At 45.8% G+C, this 20,191-nt stretch overlaps 1 protein-coding gene across 1 annotated transcript in view; it reads right to left on the bottom strand.

The window, feature by feature from the left end:
- Positions 1-5,392: 5,392 nt before the first annotated feature.
- LOC129865216 (coiled-coil domain-containing protein 136-like) overlaps positions 5,393-20,191 on the bottom strand; it is a 45,659-nt gene continuing 30,860 nt past the window's right edge. Inside the window, exons 3-11 of the mRNA XM_055937808.1 lie at positions 18,874-19,194; positions 18,391-18,465; positions 14,750-15,049; positions 11,457-11,574; positions 11,263-11,343; positions 9,445-9,739; positions 9,141-9,275; positions 7,612-7,726; positions 5,393-5,479 (exon numbers count right to left, since the gene is read on the bottom strand). Coding sequence (XP_055793783.1) covers positions 7,622-7,726; positions 9,141-9,275; positions 9,445-9,739; positions 11,263-11,343; positions 11,457-11,574; positions 14,750-15,049; positions 18,391-18,465; positions 18,874-19,194 — 1,430 coding nt within the window. The 3' untranslated portion in view covers positions 5,393-5,479; positions 7,612-7,621. The remainder of the gene's footprint in view (positions 5,480-7,611; positions 7,727-9,140; positions 9,276-9,444; positions 9,740-11,262; positions 11,344-11,456; positions 11,575-14,749; positions 15,050-18,390; positions 18,466-18,873; positions 19,195-20,191) is intronic.

Below are 20,191 nucleotides of genomic sequence, written 5' to 3'. Positions count from 1 at the left end.
ATTCAGGCTTGTAACAAAACAAAATGTTGAAAAACTCAAGGGATGTGAATACTTTCTGAAGGCACTGATATGTCATGTTATACGGTACACATGCAGTCTTCTCATGTAGAGTCACGTTTTCCGAATGTGGGATGCTTGGACTGTGAACCTTGCTGTATTTTGGGAATGAGCGTATATCATGCAAACTTTGAGTGTATATCACGCAAAGCAGACATACTGTCCATGAGATATAATAGATCAAATGCCTGGAATGTGAACACATTGTGGAGTGCGCACAGCTAACATTATGCATACACACACTACAGTGTGTATCATAACTGTATAATGACAAGAGTATAGTGAATAGCGTGTGTATAGTAAAGAATAGTCCATCATGTGGGGTCCTCACTTGTAATGGATCTGAGTGAGAGGCTTTGACACTGAGCGCTGGAACTATATATAAAACCCCTGGAGGAGGGAGAGACAGTTAATTAAGGACCAAGAGGGGAGTGATAGGGTTTTAGGGGGCTACGATGCAGGCAGTGTTCATCATCTTTCCTCTTTACGATGTTCCTTTGGATCCTCCTCTCTGACCTGTCAACAGGTCAGTCACACAGCGAAAACAGATCGGACTGAACTGTCTTAAGCTTGTAGTCTGCAATTCACTTAGAAATGTACATGGTGTATTCAATCCAACTGAGATCAGGATGTTTCTGGAATATGGCAAAATAACATTGATCAGGATTGTTCATATGAGAGAGCATGTTCATGAGCATTCTTTTACAGTAACATTGCTTTGAGACCAGTTGAGTTCACACACATAAACTCAGCAGAAAAATCATTGTCCCTTTTCCAGGACCCTGTCTTTCAAAGATAATTTGTAATAATCCAAATAACTTCACAGATCCTCACTGTAAAGGGTTTAAACACGGTTTCCCATGCTTGTTCAATGAACCATAAGAAATTAATGACACTAACAGCTTACAGAGGGTAAGCAATTAAGGTCACAGTAATGAAAACTTAGGACATTAAAGAGGCCTTTCTACTGACTCAAAAACACCAAAAGAAAGATGCCCAGGGTCCCTGCTCATCTGCGTGAATGTGCCTAGGCATGCTGCAAGGAGGCACGAGGACTGCAGATGTGGCCAGGGCAATAAATTGCAATGTCCGTACTGTGAGATGCCTAAGACAGGGCTACAGGGAGACAGGACGGACAGCTGATCGTCCTCGCAGTGGCAGACCACGTGTAACAACACCTGCACAGGATCGGTACATCCGAACATCACACCTGCGGGACAGGTACAGGATGGCAACACCAACTGCCCGAGTTACACCAGAAATGCACAATCGCTCCATCAGTGCTCAGACTGTCCGCAATAGGCAGAGAGAGGCTGTACTGAGGGCTTGTAGGCCTGTTGTAAGGCAGCTCCTCACCAGACATCACCGGCAACGTCGTTGCCGAAGGGCACAAACCCACCGTCACTGGACCAGACAGGACCGGCAAATAGTGCTCTTCACTGACGAGTCACGGTTCTGTCTCACCAGGGGTCATGGTCAGATTCGCGTTTATCAAAGAGGAATGAGCGTTACACCGTGGCCTGTACGCTGGAGCAGGATCGATTTGGAAGTGGAGGGTCCGTCATGGTCTGGGGCTGTGTGTCACAGCATAATCGGACTGAGCTTGTTGTCATTGCAGGCAATCTCAAAGCTGTGCATTACAGGGAAGACATCCTCCTCCCTCATGTGGTACCCTTCCTGCAGGCTCATCCTGACATGACCCTCCAGCATGACAATGCCACCAGCCATACTGCTGGTTCTGTGTGTGATTTCCTGCAAGACAGGAATGTCAGTGTTCTGCCATCTCAATCCCATTGAGCAGGTCTGGGATCTGTTGGATCGGATGGTGAGGGCTAGGCCATTCCCCCCAGAAATGTTCGGGAACTTGCAGGTGCCTTGGTGGAAGAGTGGGGTAACATTTCACAGCAAGAACTGGCAAATCTGGTGCAGTCCACGAGGAGGAGATGCACTGCAGTACTGAAAGCAGCTGGTGGCCACACCAGATACTGACTGTTACTTTTGATTTTGACCCCCCCTTTGTTCAGGGACACATAATTCCGTTTCTGTTAGTCACTTGTCTGTGGAACTTGCTCAGTTTATGTCTCAGTTGTTGAATCTTGTTATGTTCATACAAATATTTACACATGTTAAGTTTGCTGAAAATAAACGCAGTTGACAGTGAGAGGACATTTCTTTTTTTGCTGAGTTTAGATAGAGAGAGAGAGAGAATAAGGATAAACTACTTTTATTTCTCAGTTCATTTACAAAATGTACAGACTATTTACTAAAATACTCACAATATTCTCATTAACCCATAAAAGCTCATAGAGACATTGACTGACAAGGTGTTGTAGTAGAGACTATGGCTAAATCAGATTCAGCACCGCATAAAACAGACATTGACAGTAGCCATGTCACACAGACCCAGACAGAGAGCAGCAGCTTTACATAAGGTCAAAGGTCAAACTTCACATCATCACATACAGTGCGCAGCAGCCAGTTTCTAGTTAAGAGCACGGGTTGTTTTGACATGTAGAATAGTTTCCGTAATGTGTCTCTCCCTTATTGTTTAAACTTCCATGCTGGAATAGAAGCAGGGTAAAAAGAAAATACAGTCAGTGGAATTTACAGTATTTGAAGCACAGCAGAGAAGAAATACCCCAAAAATCTATATACATTGTAGAGACCAGACAATTGAAGAAGTAGAATAGAGTAGAGTAGGATAGAATAGAATAGACTGTATGAAACCAAAGTGAAAATATGAATAGTGACAACCCAGTAAAGTAGTAAATCAACTAAGAGAGACTGACATAGTGAGAGAAAAAAATCACAAATGATTCTGATTAGTCATGCATTAAGACAGCCATAATGCATTGGCTGAAATGACTGTGACTACAGGAACTAGATCTACCCATCTATAGGCATGCAAGTTGTTTACTAAGTCTAACATGCAATATCTATACATGTTACTGTCTCACACATATACACTACTCATGCACTGGCTGTGTTCAGTCAATTAAAAAAGAACCCTCTACTCAATCTAGAACTGCTCTCAAATCAACAAACCATGTTATTTAACTGTGCTAAACTATTTCCTATTTACAATACAATACAAATATCACATGTTGGTACACAACTACAGATATTGTTTTTACATACATACATTTACAGCCTATAAGCATTCATGTTTTTCAGGTCACCTCAGTGTTTAATTGCCTATCATACGATTATGATTATCAAACATGTATTGAAACTAATATTATATACTTATAGTTGTAATTTATTGATTCATAGCACAAATTAGAGGCACTAATTACCTATACATATTTATAATGCTGTAACTCTACAATGGGATACTGGAATAGAGAAGAATATTGGCTACGCACGCTTTCAATGTCTTGTCACCTACACACCGACAGAATGTTAGCTGATTAGCTCGCCTACATACATCTATGAAACAAGCCAACTGTCAGTCATGAAAGCACACTACGAATCCAGGCACCAGCTATAACGCTTACTGCATTCTGTACACGTTTCTCACAAACGATCCTCTAGAAAAGAAAACATTTTATGTTAGATTGCTCTCTCAGTCATAGTCGTTGGGTGTTCTTGGACAAAGACCATTTAACTCCGGCAGCTCCAAAATAACACCACGGTTCTAACTCAACGCAAAGCGCATTTCTGACATTTTGCTCCACAGGTAACAAAGGAGTTGAAAGGATTTTTGTTGCGGATGTATTTCCACGGTAGCTAAATCATGCCAAAGGTAGAGTAAGAATCAAAAAGTATTCTCGGTTCACTCCATAGGTGCCGAAACGGCAGAGTAAAGGTTAGACGTCTTCTCCGTGACAACAGTGTCACATCACTGTTGTTGCTTAGTCAATCTATCATTGGAATGTGTTGTGTCAAGCTTACAGCAATGACACTGAAAAGGTCCCATGAATCTGTATGCTTCGTGCCAACAAAGAAAAGGGCACCATCGTTAGAGAATATAGATATCAGAGAGTAGAACGCAAACAGTACAAGACGAAAATACTAGGTCAAAGAAACCCCAAAATTCACATCCTAAAAAATAATGGTCCATATTTCATCACTGGCTCCACTTTTCATTTTGGTGACCTATGTTGATTGTTTCTAATTTTTCAGAATGCTTGTCACGATTAATATAAAAAAATGATGCAAAACATTTTTAACACAATGTCTATTTGCAAAAATAACTCTCTGTTTCAAATAACGAGCCTTGTTAAGTTCTGTTTCTAAGCAGAACCAAACACAGTGGAATCAGTCATTAAATAACTCCTCAGTCTTGGGGATCAATTCTTCCTATGGCTACAAAAATAGACATCTAGCTGGAAATGATTTGGACTGTCAAATTGAATACACCAAGTTGCATTAATGATAGTATTGTTCGTCTGTATAGATGCGTATAGTGGTTGTGGTTCCATTCACATACAAGATATTACCAATTGTAAGGAGAAAGTGAGAGAGAGAGAGCGAGAGAGAGACAGAGAGAGAGAGAGTCACACAGATGCAGACGAGAGAGAGAAAGAACCATTTACAAAGGAGACAAACATCCAATACATCAAACTCATATAATCAAACCCTCCTCCACACATCTTCATTTAAACGTAAAAAGAGCATGCCACAACATAAACAGAAGGAAAAGTGTTGAAAGAGTAAATTGTGAGCCGTAAAGACACAGGTGTAGGAGAGACAATTGCATTGGCAATGTTCAAAGTGATTCAAAAGGAGGGGTAGGATCTGGGGAAAGATCACATGCCCATTAGAAAGAGAAACATCTCATCAGTGACTCAATATGTGCATGAGCTTTCCCAACTCAACCTTTACAGGTTGTCAATAAACCAATCAACCAATCAAATAATAAACCATCAACCGATCAATCAATAAATGCACAGACATGTTCTGTGCTAAATTGTGTCTTTCCATTGACTCCCATGCAGACACCGTACTTCCACAAACTCCGAGGCAGTCCCTGTTATATTATGCTGTTCCCTTAAACTCGTATGTTTATCTAAAGAAGTGCAGAGAGAAGAGTGGTAGAGAGGGAAACCGATTGAGTCAAACTGAAGGACTTTAAAGAGAGAAACAAGATATTGCCGTCCTTATCTTTACGTGGCTTAAACAGGTATATGTATTTCTCCTTCTTACTTCCTTGTTGTGCTGTACTTCCTGGTGAAAATGTCAGTTGTCGATGTAGTCCTCCTTGGAAGATGAAGCGAGGAGGAGACTTGACAAGGGCATCATGAGACAAGGGCATGGCATTGCCAGTGATGCCAGGGGAAACCGGCACAGTCATTTCCTGTACAGTGACTTCCGTTCTGTGTAGTCCTCAGTTAAACGCTCTGGAAAGGCTGGGGACTATCAGGACTACAAGCACTGCCATGGCAACCACCGCCACCAGGTTCCAGCCTCCCTCGCTCTCCTGGTGGCAAGAGGACAGAGGACAGGGTTCAAAGGTCACAGAGGTTATTCATTCACAATAAGGACAGCTCAAGTTTTAACACACATACCGTACCAGCTCCTCGAGTTTGGTCAGAGTAGCTCAAACAACCACTTCGCTTTGCATACACTTTGGACACATCCATTTCCTCAACACACATGTTGGACAAAGGACTATTTTGTGCCTTACAGCCCAATAATTTACAGCTCAATTGGGATACAGACCCACACAACCAACCTACACACTCCTATGTGAGAAGAGAGAAGACTTGAGTGGTGTTGTTAGCTGCAGAGAGAGAGAGAAGAGAAGAGAGAGAAAGAGAGAGAGAAGAGAAGAGAGAGAAAGAGAGAGAAAGAGAGAGAAAGAGAGAGAGAGAGAGAGAGAGAGAGAGAGAGAGAGAGAGAGAGAGAGAGAGAGAGAGAGAGAGAGAGAGAGTGTGTGTGTGTGTGTGAGAGAGTTTAGCAGTGATGTCACCCTGGAGCCCAGTAAGAGGATCCCCCCTGAGTGTGGTGTAGTGTACTGACAGCTTCTCGCCGACACACACACACATATATACACACACACACCCACACACAACTTGTGGCCATGTCATCCTAAAATGGACGCCTGACACTCTCATTAAAGTTTCTGAACCCTCACTCACTACAATAAAAGACAAACACTCCAACTCAGGCTAAATGTCCCAAGGTAAATAGCCATACCTCATTCTAAATGTCCCAAGGTAAATAGCCATACCTCATTCTAAATGTCCCAAGGTAAATTAACCATACCTCATTCTAAATGTCCCAAGGTAAATAGCCATACCTCATTTTAAATGTCACAAGGTAAATAGCCAAACCTCATTCTAAATATCCCAAGGTAAATTGCCAAACCTCATTCTAAATGTCGCAAGGTAAATAGCCAAACCTCATTCTAAATGTCCCAAGACCCCTGTCGGCTAAATCTGTCAGGGGCCATACAATAGGGGGGGGGGGGGGGGACAGAAAGGTCTATGCCTCACTGCAGGCTGACCACAACACAGCATTCAGCTAGCTGGAGGTTGGAGGGAGAGAAGGTTTTTCTAACCCTCAGTTCCCTGGCATCCTGGCTGCTGTCCCACCTGTGGAGGTCAGGCAGGAGCGGCGGGTGTTGACATTAGCGCTGTGTCATCCATCTTGGCTCTAGCGGTAATCTCGGCACAGTCCCAATGGAGACATGAAAGGAGCCGTGTGTCACTGTGTTTCTCTCGGCTAAGTGTGACGGACCACTCAAAAAAAGCCAGCTTTCTCGGACGAAAACATCAGAGGAACAGGCAAGCAAGTGTGAAAGTCTCTTTCTTCTCTCTCCTTTTCATTTCTCTCAAGTGTGGCGGCTGCTTGGCTGTTCCAAGCCAAGTTCTTAGTATTCTTACAATCGGAGCCATTTCATTCAGTAGAGTCATAGTAAACACAGTGAATGGTGCATTTGGAGACTGCTGGGTGAGACTGAGTTACTGGACTGTCTGCCTCAGTGACTCCGCTAACTCTAAGGTTGACGGCCCACCTTCAGAGGAACAAAACAGACCACACGGTACATTTTGAGCCAGTTTAACCCAACGGGAGCCAAGTCGCTGATATCCGTAAAGTCTTTTCGCCACCCTCTATTAACGTTTTGGTTCTAGCCCATTTGGTGTTCACGTGGCTTTGGATGTTTATTGTTCACCATAGAGATTGCGTTCCTAAAACAGCTTTAGTTTGATTGACAGATCAAGGGAAACGTGATTCTTAGAGGGACAACTTACATTGTAAGACATGGGTCTACTCCACTGTAATAGCTGGTCTTTCCAGCACACGCTTATGCTTGAATCGGAGTCTTTATGTCAGTGGAATAAGGTACACTTCCACAACAGATCAGATCACTGTCAGAACTTTGAACTACGAACTCTAATAACATTTAACTACTAACAGGAACCATATGTACTGGCCCTATACATTTGCTATCTACAGTATATCTGTGTGTGCAGTATTCTATATTCAGGCACACCCACAGCCAGAGGCTGAACAATCTGCATCTACAACAGATAATCAGCTTCTCTTAGAGGAAATAAGAGTTGACTATATTTGATTCTTCTAGATAAAGAAAGGGCATGCCCATACCTGGTCCCCTCTAGGACGCCAGCTCCTCCCACCAGCACCATATCAGGGCCATTATTACAATCATTCCTATGAAGGGGATGGAGAGAACAGGGGGCTCAGACGGAGGAGTGCAGTTCTGGGGAGAAAACAAGGGATCATGTGGGCATGAGAGAGGAGGAGGGAGGTGGTGAGATAAATCACAAATCATAATAAAGTGAAACAAAAATGAAAGAATTACATATGGTGATTTATTTACAGATATGTAAGCAAAAAACATCATGAGGTGATTGAGAGGTAGATAAATGAGATGACAGGCAGATAGACAGGTAGAGAGACCAATAGACAAGGACAGAGAGGGTGAGTGACAGGGAGAACAAAATAAATAAAGAGACAGGCAGATTGATAATAAAAACCATATTGCGCAACGTTTTGTAGGGTGGTTATGGTAGACAGATTTGACAATATAAATGTGAATACGTTATAAATATGAGTTTTGAACAAAACACAGCCATGGCAACGATGAAGGGAGGGGGCGAAACAGAAAGAGCATGGCATTAGAGCACATCAAAGATGGTTAAAGACCAGATGAACAACTTGTGTAATGGTTCCATCTTGTCATTTAAAGATCTCTGCCAACACTGAAAAGTGCTGCCTGTCACTCAAACGGTCACTCAGACAGAGAGAACCCTGGGAGTTGTAGGCAGCCCAGCAGTGTGGGTGGGGGGGTTTCGTCACAAGAGAAACTACAACTATGGAGGACAGGTGAGTGACATGAACTGCTGTGGTACTCAGGCTGGATGGTCTATGTCCAAATCCTTGATAAGGAGACCACGTACACCCAATAAAATCATCAAGGGTAGAGTGGCTTGCTTATAAGCGCACATTTGTACACTATAATAACATGTGGGTTGATTTGTCCTTTTTGTTATTCAGTTTTCAACAAAAGTCTGATTCAGCACTTCCTGGTTTTGATGGCATCAGAAAGGAAGAGGAAGAGAAAGAGATAGGAACTGGATTGTTTAGGTGGACACGGGGACAGACACTGGACAGGGCGACAGGACGCAGAGACACACCGCCATTGAAGCAATGCATGTTGAGAAGAGGGCGGAAGAAGCCAGGGACCAAAGTCGAGGACACAAAAATAACTGACTACACCACTGGAGGCAGAGAGAGGACTGGAGGTAGAAAGAGGACGAGAGACAAGTCACGATTCCATGAGACATAGCTGTTTGACTGAGCTGTTGTTACTGACCCACATGCACACAGTACAGACAGACAGACAGACTTGATGCTTGAGGAGAATGGGTTAGTTAGCGCACATTTACTCAAGTGTACTGTAAATACAGGTGTGTTCGTGTATAGTTGTCTTCTCGTTCCCTTCTACTTACCTCATAACTAGCTCCCTCACCACCATAACCCTTCTTATAACACATGTGTAGTGATTGTCCCCTTATAGGAACACTTGTTTTCACCAACTCATACACAGAAGAGGCCATCTTTTGTCGGCCATTGTTACCAAAGTTACCTCCCTCCGACCGCTGACCTCTCACCTGTGACTTCCTGCCGCCCAGCCTCTCTAGCTCCACCCTGCAGTGATGCAGTTCCTGCTCCAGCTCCGCCCTCTCCTTCTGGCTGCAGTCAAACAGCCCCTGAAGTTCCGTAAGCTCCCCCTTCAACCCTTCACACTGGGAGGGGGAGAGAGAGAGAGAGAGAGAGAGAGAGAGAGAGAGAGAGAGAGAGAGAGAGAGAGAGAGAGAGAGAGAGAGAGAGAGAGAGAGAGAGAAAGAGACAGCATTTTCATTATCACATTGGCTTACTCTGTTTTATAAGACTTGTATGTGTCTGTGTCCATACTTGTCTCTGTACTTGCGAGGCCCTCTCCTCAGCCAGTTTGAGTTGGTCTCGTAGGGAGAAGACTTCAGTGGGTCCCCCGTTCCAATTGGTGATGGGCTTGCCATCAAACGAGATGTTCTTCTGGATGGATGCATCCACCAAGCGCCCACCTTGCCCAGTCTGGGTCTGCCCACCGTGGGTCTGGGACAGGGTCATGTAGCCTCCAGCTTTCACTGATTCCTCATCCTGCCCAACACCCTCATCCTTCTGGTCTTCGTCCCCCTCCCCTCTCAAGGCCATGTAGACATCATTGGAGCTGTCATCCAGAGAGATCATTCAATGTGTTAGCAATTTATAAGCATAATTCATCTGTGTGTGTGTGCACGCGTGCGTGCGTGCGTGCGTGCGTGCGTGTGCGTTTGCTGTGGTGTTGTTGAAATCCGCAGTGCAGTACTCACCTCATTACCTCTCAGCAACATTTATTCAGTGGGAGAAAATTATATTATGGGCCAACAATAACTCTCACAGAGTTTAAACAGATTTAACTCTGTCCCCTGGGCCAACCACAACTCTCCCAGAGTTTAAACATTCATGACATAACAGCTTATTTGGTCAGATCACCCCATTACACTACAGAGTACTTTGCTAAAACACACCCATACATTCTGTGAATCGGTAGAGTGAACATAAATAATTGAAGCTTAAAAATTGATGAGCACTATCAGTGTACAAGACTAGAGTGCATTGAAGTAACTACTGTATTCAGTGTGATGTATTACAGTGCAATACCGTGAAGGACCAACCACAGCTCTCTTTAATTCTGGGAAAACATGAGTCACTACTTCTGCCAATAAGTCTGAGATTCTTTCTCCGGGGCTAACATTGGATAAGTGTGTCGTGTATTTCATTTGAGTAGATCTGGGTTGGAAGACGGACTTGGGAATGAATTCAATAAAATTTCCTTCCTAATACGAAGTTGTCACAAACCCAGAACTCACAATGAAAAGACACAAGTTATCTTTCAAAAACAGGAAATGACTTATGTCAGGATACAGTACCCTTGCATACACAGGCTGCATCCTTACTAGTCTATGCATCCTAGAATTAGACAACGTCGTTTCCTAAGGCCTCACCCACATTGAACAATCACTTCAAAGGGGACAAGAGGGGCTAGGGTCTAGGGGGTGAAATGAAACCAGGCCTAAGTATGCTCTTACAGTAAGATCATTGATTTCATTTCCCACAGTGCCCTGCTGTGCTATTGCAGCCTGCTATATACAGTATAGCCACCTCAATATCAGGTCTGTATACATGGAGCTCAAATTGAGATGTTCTACTGTGTCTCTGTATCCCCTTTGATCAGAGTGGTGACACCAGAGAGCAGAGAGTGGAGGGTTTATAGGGAACTGTGTCAAGCATGTTATGTAAGAATGCTGTACTCACTGAGTACATAGAGTACTACCAGAGTATTGAGCTCTTTGACGTGCCACTGTCAGCCGCAGGACGTTAGTTCCTGTACAGGAACTATTATCTGATGCACCAGTCCCAAAACTGGGACCTGTAACACATGCACGCTCACAGACACACACACACACACACACACACACACACACACACACACACACACACACACACACACACACACACACACATACACAAATACACACATAGGTCTCCTAGTTATGTTACAGGGTGTGTACTGTAGGAACGAGATCACACTCTCACACATCCAGACACACACAGACGACCAAGGAAGACATTTCTTGGGGACACAGAGAGAGATGGAAGAGACAAAGGCTTTAACCATACAGAAGGCTATAAAAAGACTCTTACGTTTACCTGTGTGATCTTGTCTGATCTGTGGACTGACAGCTTGTTACTGACACATCAGACCCCAGACAAAAAGTTATGATAGATGATCTGCAGACAATAAACAGACGGTAGGATTGTAGAGCAATGTGGGGGTCTCCAGACATAGAGAGGCTGTGACTGATTGGTCGGCAGCTTGATCGACTGGCGGCTCGGCCACTCACCCGGCTCGCTGCTGCTGCAGCTGCTGCAGTTTGTGGCTCAGCTGTTTGTTTTCGTCCTTCAGGGCCTGACACTCGTCTGAAATGGTATGACACTCCGCCGTCAGCTGGCTTACCTCACCTGGAACACACACACGCGTACACAGGGTCACATGAGTGTGTGCTGTTTTGTCTTGGTTGTGTGTTGGGGTGGGAAAGTTGACGCACTGAACCATGTTAACAATACGTAGTCATGGTAACAGGTTCCACAGGAAAGGGTGTGATATGGCAAGGAAGGCGAGCAGAGGTTGACTAGATGGAGACCGGTATGAAACAGGGACAATGGAGGACGCTACAGTATACTGTTAACGACACCCTGGCGTTGGCTGCGAGGCTCAATCCTCCCCTGGATGAGGGTGGTCAATGAGTGTGGGAGTGTTGAGTATAAAGTCTGGAAATAACCAAGTATAAGCTTACCTTTAGACATGACAGCGCTATGGCGCCAAAGAGCTCCTCTTACAGGTGTTATAATTAGGAATGTTGTTTGTAATGTTGCTGGGCAGCGTGTGTTTATGTGTGTATACCTAAACGTGTGTACGTGTGTGTATAGCTGAAAGTGTGTATGTGTGGGTGGCTATGAGAGAGGTTGCCACTTCTTGGTCAAGATCCTGATTTATGGCCATGAGAACAGCCTAATGTGTTTATGTGACTGGGTGAGGTACAGTACAATCGTCTTTACTGCTTTACCCTTTCTGAATCCCTGCTTTCCTTTACTTTCATTGTCCTAATTCTGTCTCAATACCACCTTCTCCCCCTCTTCTTTCCTTCCTCTCTTTTCTTCTCTCTTTCTCTCTCTGGCATTAGCCCTGCTATTAGACAGGCTAATGAAAGTCATGCACAGACTGGAGATGCACGAGGATAGAGTACTGTGAACTGCTAATATAATGCAGGGCACAAACACACACCGAGAGAGCCTTTGATCTAGTAACCCTGTGTTACTCATTCTGCTAGAGAATATGTTATGTCGTCATTATACTGAATACATAAAGTAGGGAGAGAAGAAACCACCAGAAGAGAGGTTTACAACACTGAGGAGGAATGGCCAGGGGGGGAGAGAGAGAGAGACAGAGAGAGAGAGAGGCAGAGACAGAGAGAGAGAGAGAGAGGCAGAGACAGAGACAGAGACAGAGACAGAGAGGCAGAGACAGAGAGAGAGAGAGAGAGAGAGAGAGAGGCAGAGACAGAGACAGAGAGAGAGACAGAGACAGAGAGAGAGAGAGAGGCAGAGACAGAGAGAGAGAGAGAGAGAGAGAGAGAGAGAGAGGCAGAGACAGAGACAGAGACAGAGACAGAGACAGAGAGAGAGAGAGGCAGAGACAGAGAGAGAGACAGAGAGAGAGAGAGAGAGAGAGAGAGAGAGAGAGAGAGAGAGAGAGAGAGAGAGAGAGAGAGGCAGAGACAGAGACAGAGAGAGAGAGAGAGAGAGAGAGGCAGAGACAGAGAGAGAGAGAGAGAGAGAGAGACAGAGACAGAGAGAGAGAGGCAGAGACAGAGAGAGAGAGAGAGAGAGAGAGAGAGAGAGGCAGAGACAGAGACAGAGACAGAGAGAGAGAGAGAGAGAGAGAGAGAGAGAGAGAGAGAGAGAGAGAGAGAGAGAGAGAGAGAGAGAGAGAGAGAGGCAGAGACAGAGAGAGAGAGAGACAGAGACAGAGAGAGAGAGAGAGAGAGAGGCAGAGACAGAGAGAGTTAGAGAGAGAGAGAGAGAGGCAGAGACAGAGACAGAGACAGAGAGAGAGAGAGGCAGAGACAGAGAGAGAGAGAGAGAGAGAGGCAGAGACAGAGACAGAGACAGAGACAGAGAGAGAGAGAGAGGCAGAGACAGAGAGAGAGAGAGAGAGAGAGAGAGAGAGAGAGAGAGGCAGAGACAGAGACAGAGGCAGAGACAGAGACAGAGACAGAGACAGAGACAGAGACAGAGACAGAGACAGAGACAGAGACAGAGACAGAGAGAGAGAGAGAGAGAGCAGTACCCAGGCTCTCCTCTGAAAATAACCAATTGAAAAAAGCAGCTCTGGAAAAATATGGGACTTTAACTCATTTATATCTACTATTGGGTTGGTTTTGTGTAGGGCAGAGTTGTTTTTCTACTTAATTAGCATTCAATCAAATAAAGGCGTAGCAGCTGTAACAAATGAGCACATCAAAACAGAGAACACAGTAAAACTTTTAAAAGCTTTCGCCTGCTTTCTGGACTTGAGTGTTTGAAGGAGGAATCAGTTTTCAGTCTGAATCATCCCTACAGATGCCAAGACAGATTGTGATCCTCATTTCTCCGAAACAGTTTGTTACTCATCAGGTATAATTTATTGTTATTTTTATTGGTATATTTTATTTCGTCAGGGTAAACCCATAGAGACCAGCGTCTCATTTTCAGCACAACAATACAACAATAGAGAAATGATCACTCTAACAAAGATTTTTTTTTAACTTTTACAAAAACTACAAATTACAACTTTCAACATTACAACCATCTCTTCATTCCCTCAAAACAACTGCAACTCTCATTCAACACATCTAATACCAGAGCCATAAACTACCCTGGCGGCACCAGTGAATCAAGAGGCAAGGAGTTCTGCATCCTATCCAGCAACGGGGGGCATTAAAACTGAAAGGGGATCTACCCAGATCGTTACGGACTAGCGGGACCACGAGAGAATCAACCCATCAAACTTAAACAGAGGCTGTTGGCTTTCCTCCCTCTTGTTTGAGTACACACAGTGGTGCTGTGTCATTACCATATTATCCTAACAGTATAGTGGTGACACCTTGAACTCTCCATGCGTGACTTCACCAGTAACCATAAGCCTGCGATCAATAACCCTCATAAATCCTCTAAACATTGCCGAAGTGTGTTTTAATGGAGAGGGCTAAAGCCAAATCTGGCAACCCTGGAGTTACGATGATGAGTCCCAGACTCTCTCGTATTTACCCACAATTCTCTGCTGCTAAGAAGGCCTCTCTGCCAACTGGACCTGTTGAGTCTTCTATTGGATCCGGCCTACAGTTTTAACTGGATCATAATACTGTGCCGTATTATTGGGGATACTGACTGGGATTTTCCTCACCACTGATTGGTTTCCATTGCTTCAGTGTTATGTATGGAGTGGTGTACTGGTTGGGCAGGGAATGGGTGTGTGGAATGGTTGTGTTTTGAGTTTGTGCAAGGGGTTTAAGCAGTGTTGCAGCTTGTGTGGTGTTGTAGTGGTTAGTAGTTTGGGTTAGATGCAGGGTTAGTGCAGTATATAGTATGATAGTACCGTCAGTCTCTCCCTCCCTCCTCATGCTCTTCATACTGATTTCGGCCCGCAGGGTGGTGATCTCCAGCTCGTACTCTTGGGCCGTGGAGCGGAGACGCTGCAGCTCGGCCCTCAGACGACACAGCTCCTCCTGCAGGGAGGCGATGTCGTTCTCCCTCTCCGCTGCCGCCTCCTCCCCCGCCTGCTGCAGAACCAGCACCTCCTCCTGGGCAGACCTCAGCTCCTCCTGCACCTCCCCCAGCTCACTCTCCTTCTCCTCCTCCAGAGAGTCCATCTCCTCCTGGACCGAACGCAGCTGAGCTAGAGGGGGAGAGGAGAGGAGAGGAGAGGAGAGGAGAGGAGAGGAGAGGAGAGGAGAGGAGAGGAGAGGAGAGGAGAGGAGAGGAGAGGAGAGGAAAGGAGAGGAGAGGAGAGGAGAGGAGAGGAGAGGAGAGGAGAGGAGAGGAGAGGAGAGGAGAGTTCATGTCAATCTTTGAATCAGAAAAGACAAGCGATGTTGAGGTGTGGGCTTTCTATCTCTAAAGTAGAACCCCTGTCGCATCACCTCTCCTCATTAATCACACACACACACATGCACATACTTTACTTTTAAAGTGAAGAGAGACTGATGGGTTTACACAGACATGGCCAGAGCTCAAGAGGCCATGGCTATATGGCAGTGTCTGCAGACCAGCTCTCTTAACACACAGTGCACAGAGGAACCACACACCTAGATTACTTCTTGGACCACAACATTACGAAGAAGTACAGTCTGGGCCATTCTGGCTCAGACAAAGCTACTTACTTACTTAGTTATAGTGTGAGGTACAGTATAGTATTGTACTGGACATAGGCTTGTCCTGGGTTAGGGACAAAAGGTGTCTGGGCTCACCAGAGCAAGAGGGCAATTCTTGAGCACTCACACGGTTGTACAATACGTTCACATTCTCCTCTTGAGAACTTTCCTTACCAGGAACATCAATCCCTTCTGCCTTAATGTTTACAGTAATNAGAGCAGCTCACTCGCTGCGATCTATTGAAAGTCAGCTCTCAATCCAAGCTTTTGTCGGGACGGAAGGCGTCTTCCTCCACCTCCCCCCTCATAATGCACCTCCCCCAGCTCACTCTCCTTCTCCTCCTCCAGAGAGTCCATCTCCTCCTGGACCGAACGCAGCTGAGCTAGAGGGGGGAGAGGAGAGGAGAGGAGAGGAGAGGAGAGGAGAGGAGAGGAGAGGAGAGGAGAGGAGAGGAGAGGAGAGGAGAGGAGAGGAGAGGAAAGGAGAGGAGAGGAGAGGAGAGGAGAGGAGAGGAGAGGAGAGGAGAGGAGAGGAGAGGAGAGTTCATGTCAATCTTTGAATCAGAAAAGACAAGCGATGTTGAGGTGTGGGCTTTCTATCTCTAAAGTAGAACCCCTGTCGCATCACCTCTCCTCATTAATCACACACACACACATGCACATACTTTACTTTTAAAGTGAAGAGAGACTGATGGGTTTACACAGACATGGCCAGAGCTCAAGAGGCCATGGCTATATGGCAGTGTCTGCAGACCAGCTCTCTTAACACACAGTGCACAGAGGAACCACACACCTAGATTACTTCTTGGACCACAACATTACGAAGAAGTACAGTCTGGGCCATTCTGGCTCAGACAAAGCTACTTACTTACTTAGTTATAGTGTGAGGTACAGTATAGTATTGTACTGGACATAGGCTTGTCCTGGGTTAGGGACAAAAGGTGTCTGGGCTCACCAGAGCAAGAGGGCAATTCTTGAGCACTCACACGGTTGTACAATACGTTCACATTCTCCTCTTGAGAACTTTCCTTACCAGGAACATCAATCCCCTTCTGCCTTAATGTTTACAGTAATTCAGCCAATCACATGGCCTCTCTCTGACGTCACATGGCATTCTGCCTTGGTGTTGCCGTTACGTGGAGCTCACCATGCATGGAGAGTTCTCTCCCTCTCCCCCCTCTCCCTCACTGTGTATGGAGAGTTCTCTCCCTCTCTCTCTCCTACTCCCTCACCATGTATGGAGAGTTCTCTCCCTCTCTCTCTCCTTCTCCCTCACCATGTATGGAGAGTTCTCTCCCTCTCTCTCCTTCTCCCTCACTGTGGATGGAGAGTTCTCTCCCTCTCTCTCTCCTACTCCCTCACCATGTATGGAGAGTTCTCTCCCTCTCTCTCTCCTTCTCCCTCACCATGTATGGAGAGTTCTCTCCCTCTCTCTCCTTCTCCCTCACTGTGGATGGAGAGTTCTCTCCCTCTCTCTCCTTCTCCCTCACTGTGTATGGAGATTTCTCTCCCTCTCTCTCCTCCTCCCTCACCATGTATGGAGAGTTCTCTCCCTCTCTCTCCCTCTCCCTCACCATGTATGGAGAGTTCTCTCCCTCTCTCTCCTTCTCTCTCACCATGTATGGAGAGTTCTCTCCCTCACCATGTATGGAGAGTTCTCTCCCTCTCTCTCCTTCTCCCTCACCATGTATGGAGAGTTCTCTCCCTCTCTCTCCTTCTCCCTCACCATGTATGGAGAGTTCTCTCCCTCTCTCTCCTTCTCCCTCACTGTGGATGGGAAACACTGGCGTCGTGTGTGTACAACAGCAGAATAACAAAGCCAAATGAGCTAAGACAAACTACCCCTACCTCGGCCTGCCCCCCCCCCCCCCCCCCCCCCCACCCCACCCTCACCTCCAGTCTGCATTCCAATAGGAGTCATGTGGTGAGTGTCACTGCAAGGGGGGAGTGATAGAGGAATAAGGAGGGAGTGCTGTGCTCCCTCTCACTCCCCACGCACCCTTACACTCAGTCACCTACATAACCCCATGTTTATCCAAATGCTGAGCCTGGAGACCGAGCATCTTCTCCCAAGGAAGTGACATCATGACAAGGCCTCTATGTCATCTGGAGCCACTGTCCTTCCTGTAACTAATGATGTCTGGTGCACAGAATGAAATAAATGGATTTCTATGGTCTGGTGTCTCTCTGGTCACGTGACGTCATTCATACGGTGGCCACCAAGTCTCCTGAGGTTGAGCACCATTGAGAACCCTGTGTGTTCCTCAGTTCCTTGCTCAGTGTTTGTATGTTAGCACCCAGCCCCAGCCCAAGCCTTGTTCTGAACATATGATTCTCCTATTGGATTTTCCAGAGGTTCTCTGGTTTAGTTCTTGTGTATTTTTGAGTAGTCTTTTGAGGTTTGTTTTTCCCTGCTGTTTTTACCACTTTGTGGAGTTTTCTTTGTATTTTGGAGGATATCCATTTTGTGCTTCTTGGCTTCATGTTTGGACATTGTGGATTTAGATTCTTTGCCTGAAGATTTTATTCTTTAATTAAACCACCATCTCTAGTACTGCTGTGTCTGCCTCATCTTCTGGGTTCTGACGATTATTAGTGACTGTTTCTCGCACCGGGTCCTGACAGTTGTCCTCTCTCCACTATCATGAGACCCTGCTAGGAGACATATTAGTGGGGAGTTCATCTATAAAAGTGATGTTTATTGTTAACTTTTCCTCAGCCAATACACTATTTCATGAGACAGTAGGGGAAGATAATGGTACTGTGTTCATTTCTCAGAAGTGGAGAGAGGAGAGGTTGTGTATAATGGTGTGTGCGCTTGGGTGCATGTTTGTGTGTGCGCATACACGCTTGCGTGCATGTCTACCTTGCAGTCTCTGGATCTGTCTGGTAAAGCTCTCTGCCTGGTGAGCACTAGCCAGACGCTCGTCTTCCAACAGACCTGGGAACAGAGGAAAGAGGGAGAGAGGGGAGGAAGAGAAGAAGGGGGGATATGAGAGGAGGAAATGTACAAGAGGAGGGAGAGAAAGGGGGAGGAGAGGAGGAACAAAGTGAGTACGCATGTGAGTCAGCAGAATGGACCATGGGGGGTCAGGGACAACTGGCACAAGAACCATGACAGCTGAGAAGTAGGACCTCCCAACCCTCTCACGACCCAGCTGTAATGTCACAATGAACTAAACACCCAGCATGCAATCATGGCTACAGCTGTCACACACAGTCTCACACACACAGGCACACATACACTCACACTCACTCACTTAGACACACACAATTCCACACATTAATACAGTCACACTCAGACACAAACTCTTCACACACACACTCACTCTCACAAACAGCAACTCACCCTGGAGCTCCATGAAGCTCTCTTCATGTTGTTGAGACAGCTCCCTGGCCTCCTCCAGCTCCAACACCAGCTGCAACACCTGGGACCTCAACTCCTCCAAGTCATCCTCCTCTAACATTCCTCCTTCCACCTCCTCCTCTTCCTCCACGTTCACCTCCTTCTCCTCTCCCTGCTCCTCCTGCTGGCCCTTCTCTCCGTTCCCCACCTCCACCTCCTTCTCTTTCTCCTCCTTCTCATCGTTCTCCTCCAGGGACTCCCTCTCTTTGGCCGTCAGCATGTCCACAATGCCAGGCCTCTCCACCTTCAGGTCACATATGTCCTCTAGAGAGAGAGGGATGGGGGAAAGGAGAGATAAAGATAGATAGAGTGTGAGAGAGAGAGAGAGATAGAGAGAGCGAGGGAGAGAGAGAGAATTACTACCTCTGTAAACAGCTTAGTTTGCAAACTCCTGTCATACAGAGGTCTGTATTGGCCTACAAAGTGGTAGCAGTACTTCCTAACTCATTAACCCTGTTTCGTAGTATACCTCCTGGTGTTTGAAAGCTGAGAGGCAGCTGTGGTTCAACCCCCCACCTCATTGCTTGTCTAGGCTTTGAGCCTCTTACCCTGACCCCCGGCCCCCCCTCCACCTGCTGCCCCCCCGGTTTGATCCTCACCTGGTGTCCACAGAGACACCACTCCCCCCCCCCCAAAGACTACCCACATACACACTCGTTCTTGCCCACAGTCCACCACCTGAGACTGCTGTCCTCAGACAAAAGCAAAAGGCTGCTGAGCAACTATTCAAGTAGTGTTACCTGTTCTACAGAGCCATCTAGTGGGAAAACAGAGGAACAGTCAGAGAAACTCAGAGGAACTCAAAACACTCAATACACTCTCTATGGAGCTATATGCGTCTCTTTAGAATCATTTAAAATAATGCTGAGTCAGGCGAAGAAAGAATATTTATCTTTTGATACACTTGAGTCATTGCTTATGCAATATATGAGGTAGACTACTTGCCATGTTAAAGAGATTATAGAAATCACAAGGACAAAAACTCAGAGCGCGAGGGAGAGCGAGAGCGAGAGTCAGAGAGATGGAGCGAGACACACTTCCTCCCTCTCTCACACACACACACTTCCTATCTCTCTCACACTTCCTCTCTCTCTCTCTATTCCTCTCTCTCTCTTTCTCTATTCCCCTCTCTCTCTCTCTCTCTATTCCCCTCTCTCAATTCAATTAAATTCAATTTGCTTTATTGGCATGACGTAACAATGTACATATTGCCAAAGCTTATTTTGGATATTTACAATATAAAAATAAATTAAAATGAGAA

The sequence above is a fragment of the Salvelinus fontinalis genome, chromosome 11, assembly GCF_029448725.1.
Source record: "Salvelinus fontinalis isolate EN_2023a chromosome 11, ASM2944872v1, whole genome shotgun sequence".
NCBI classification, from domain to species: Eukaryota; Metazoa; Chordata; class Actinopteri; order Salmoniformes; family Salmonidae; genus Salvelinus; species Salvelinus fontinalis.
This window is presented reverse-complemented; position numbering and strand designations above follow the sequence as displayed.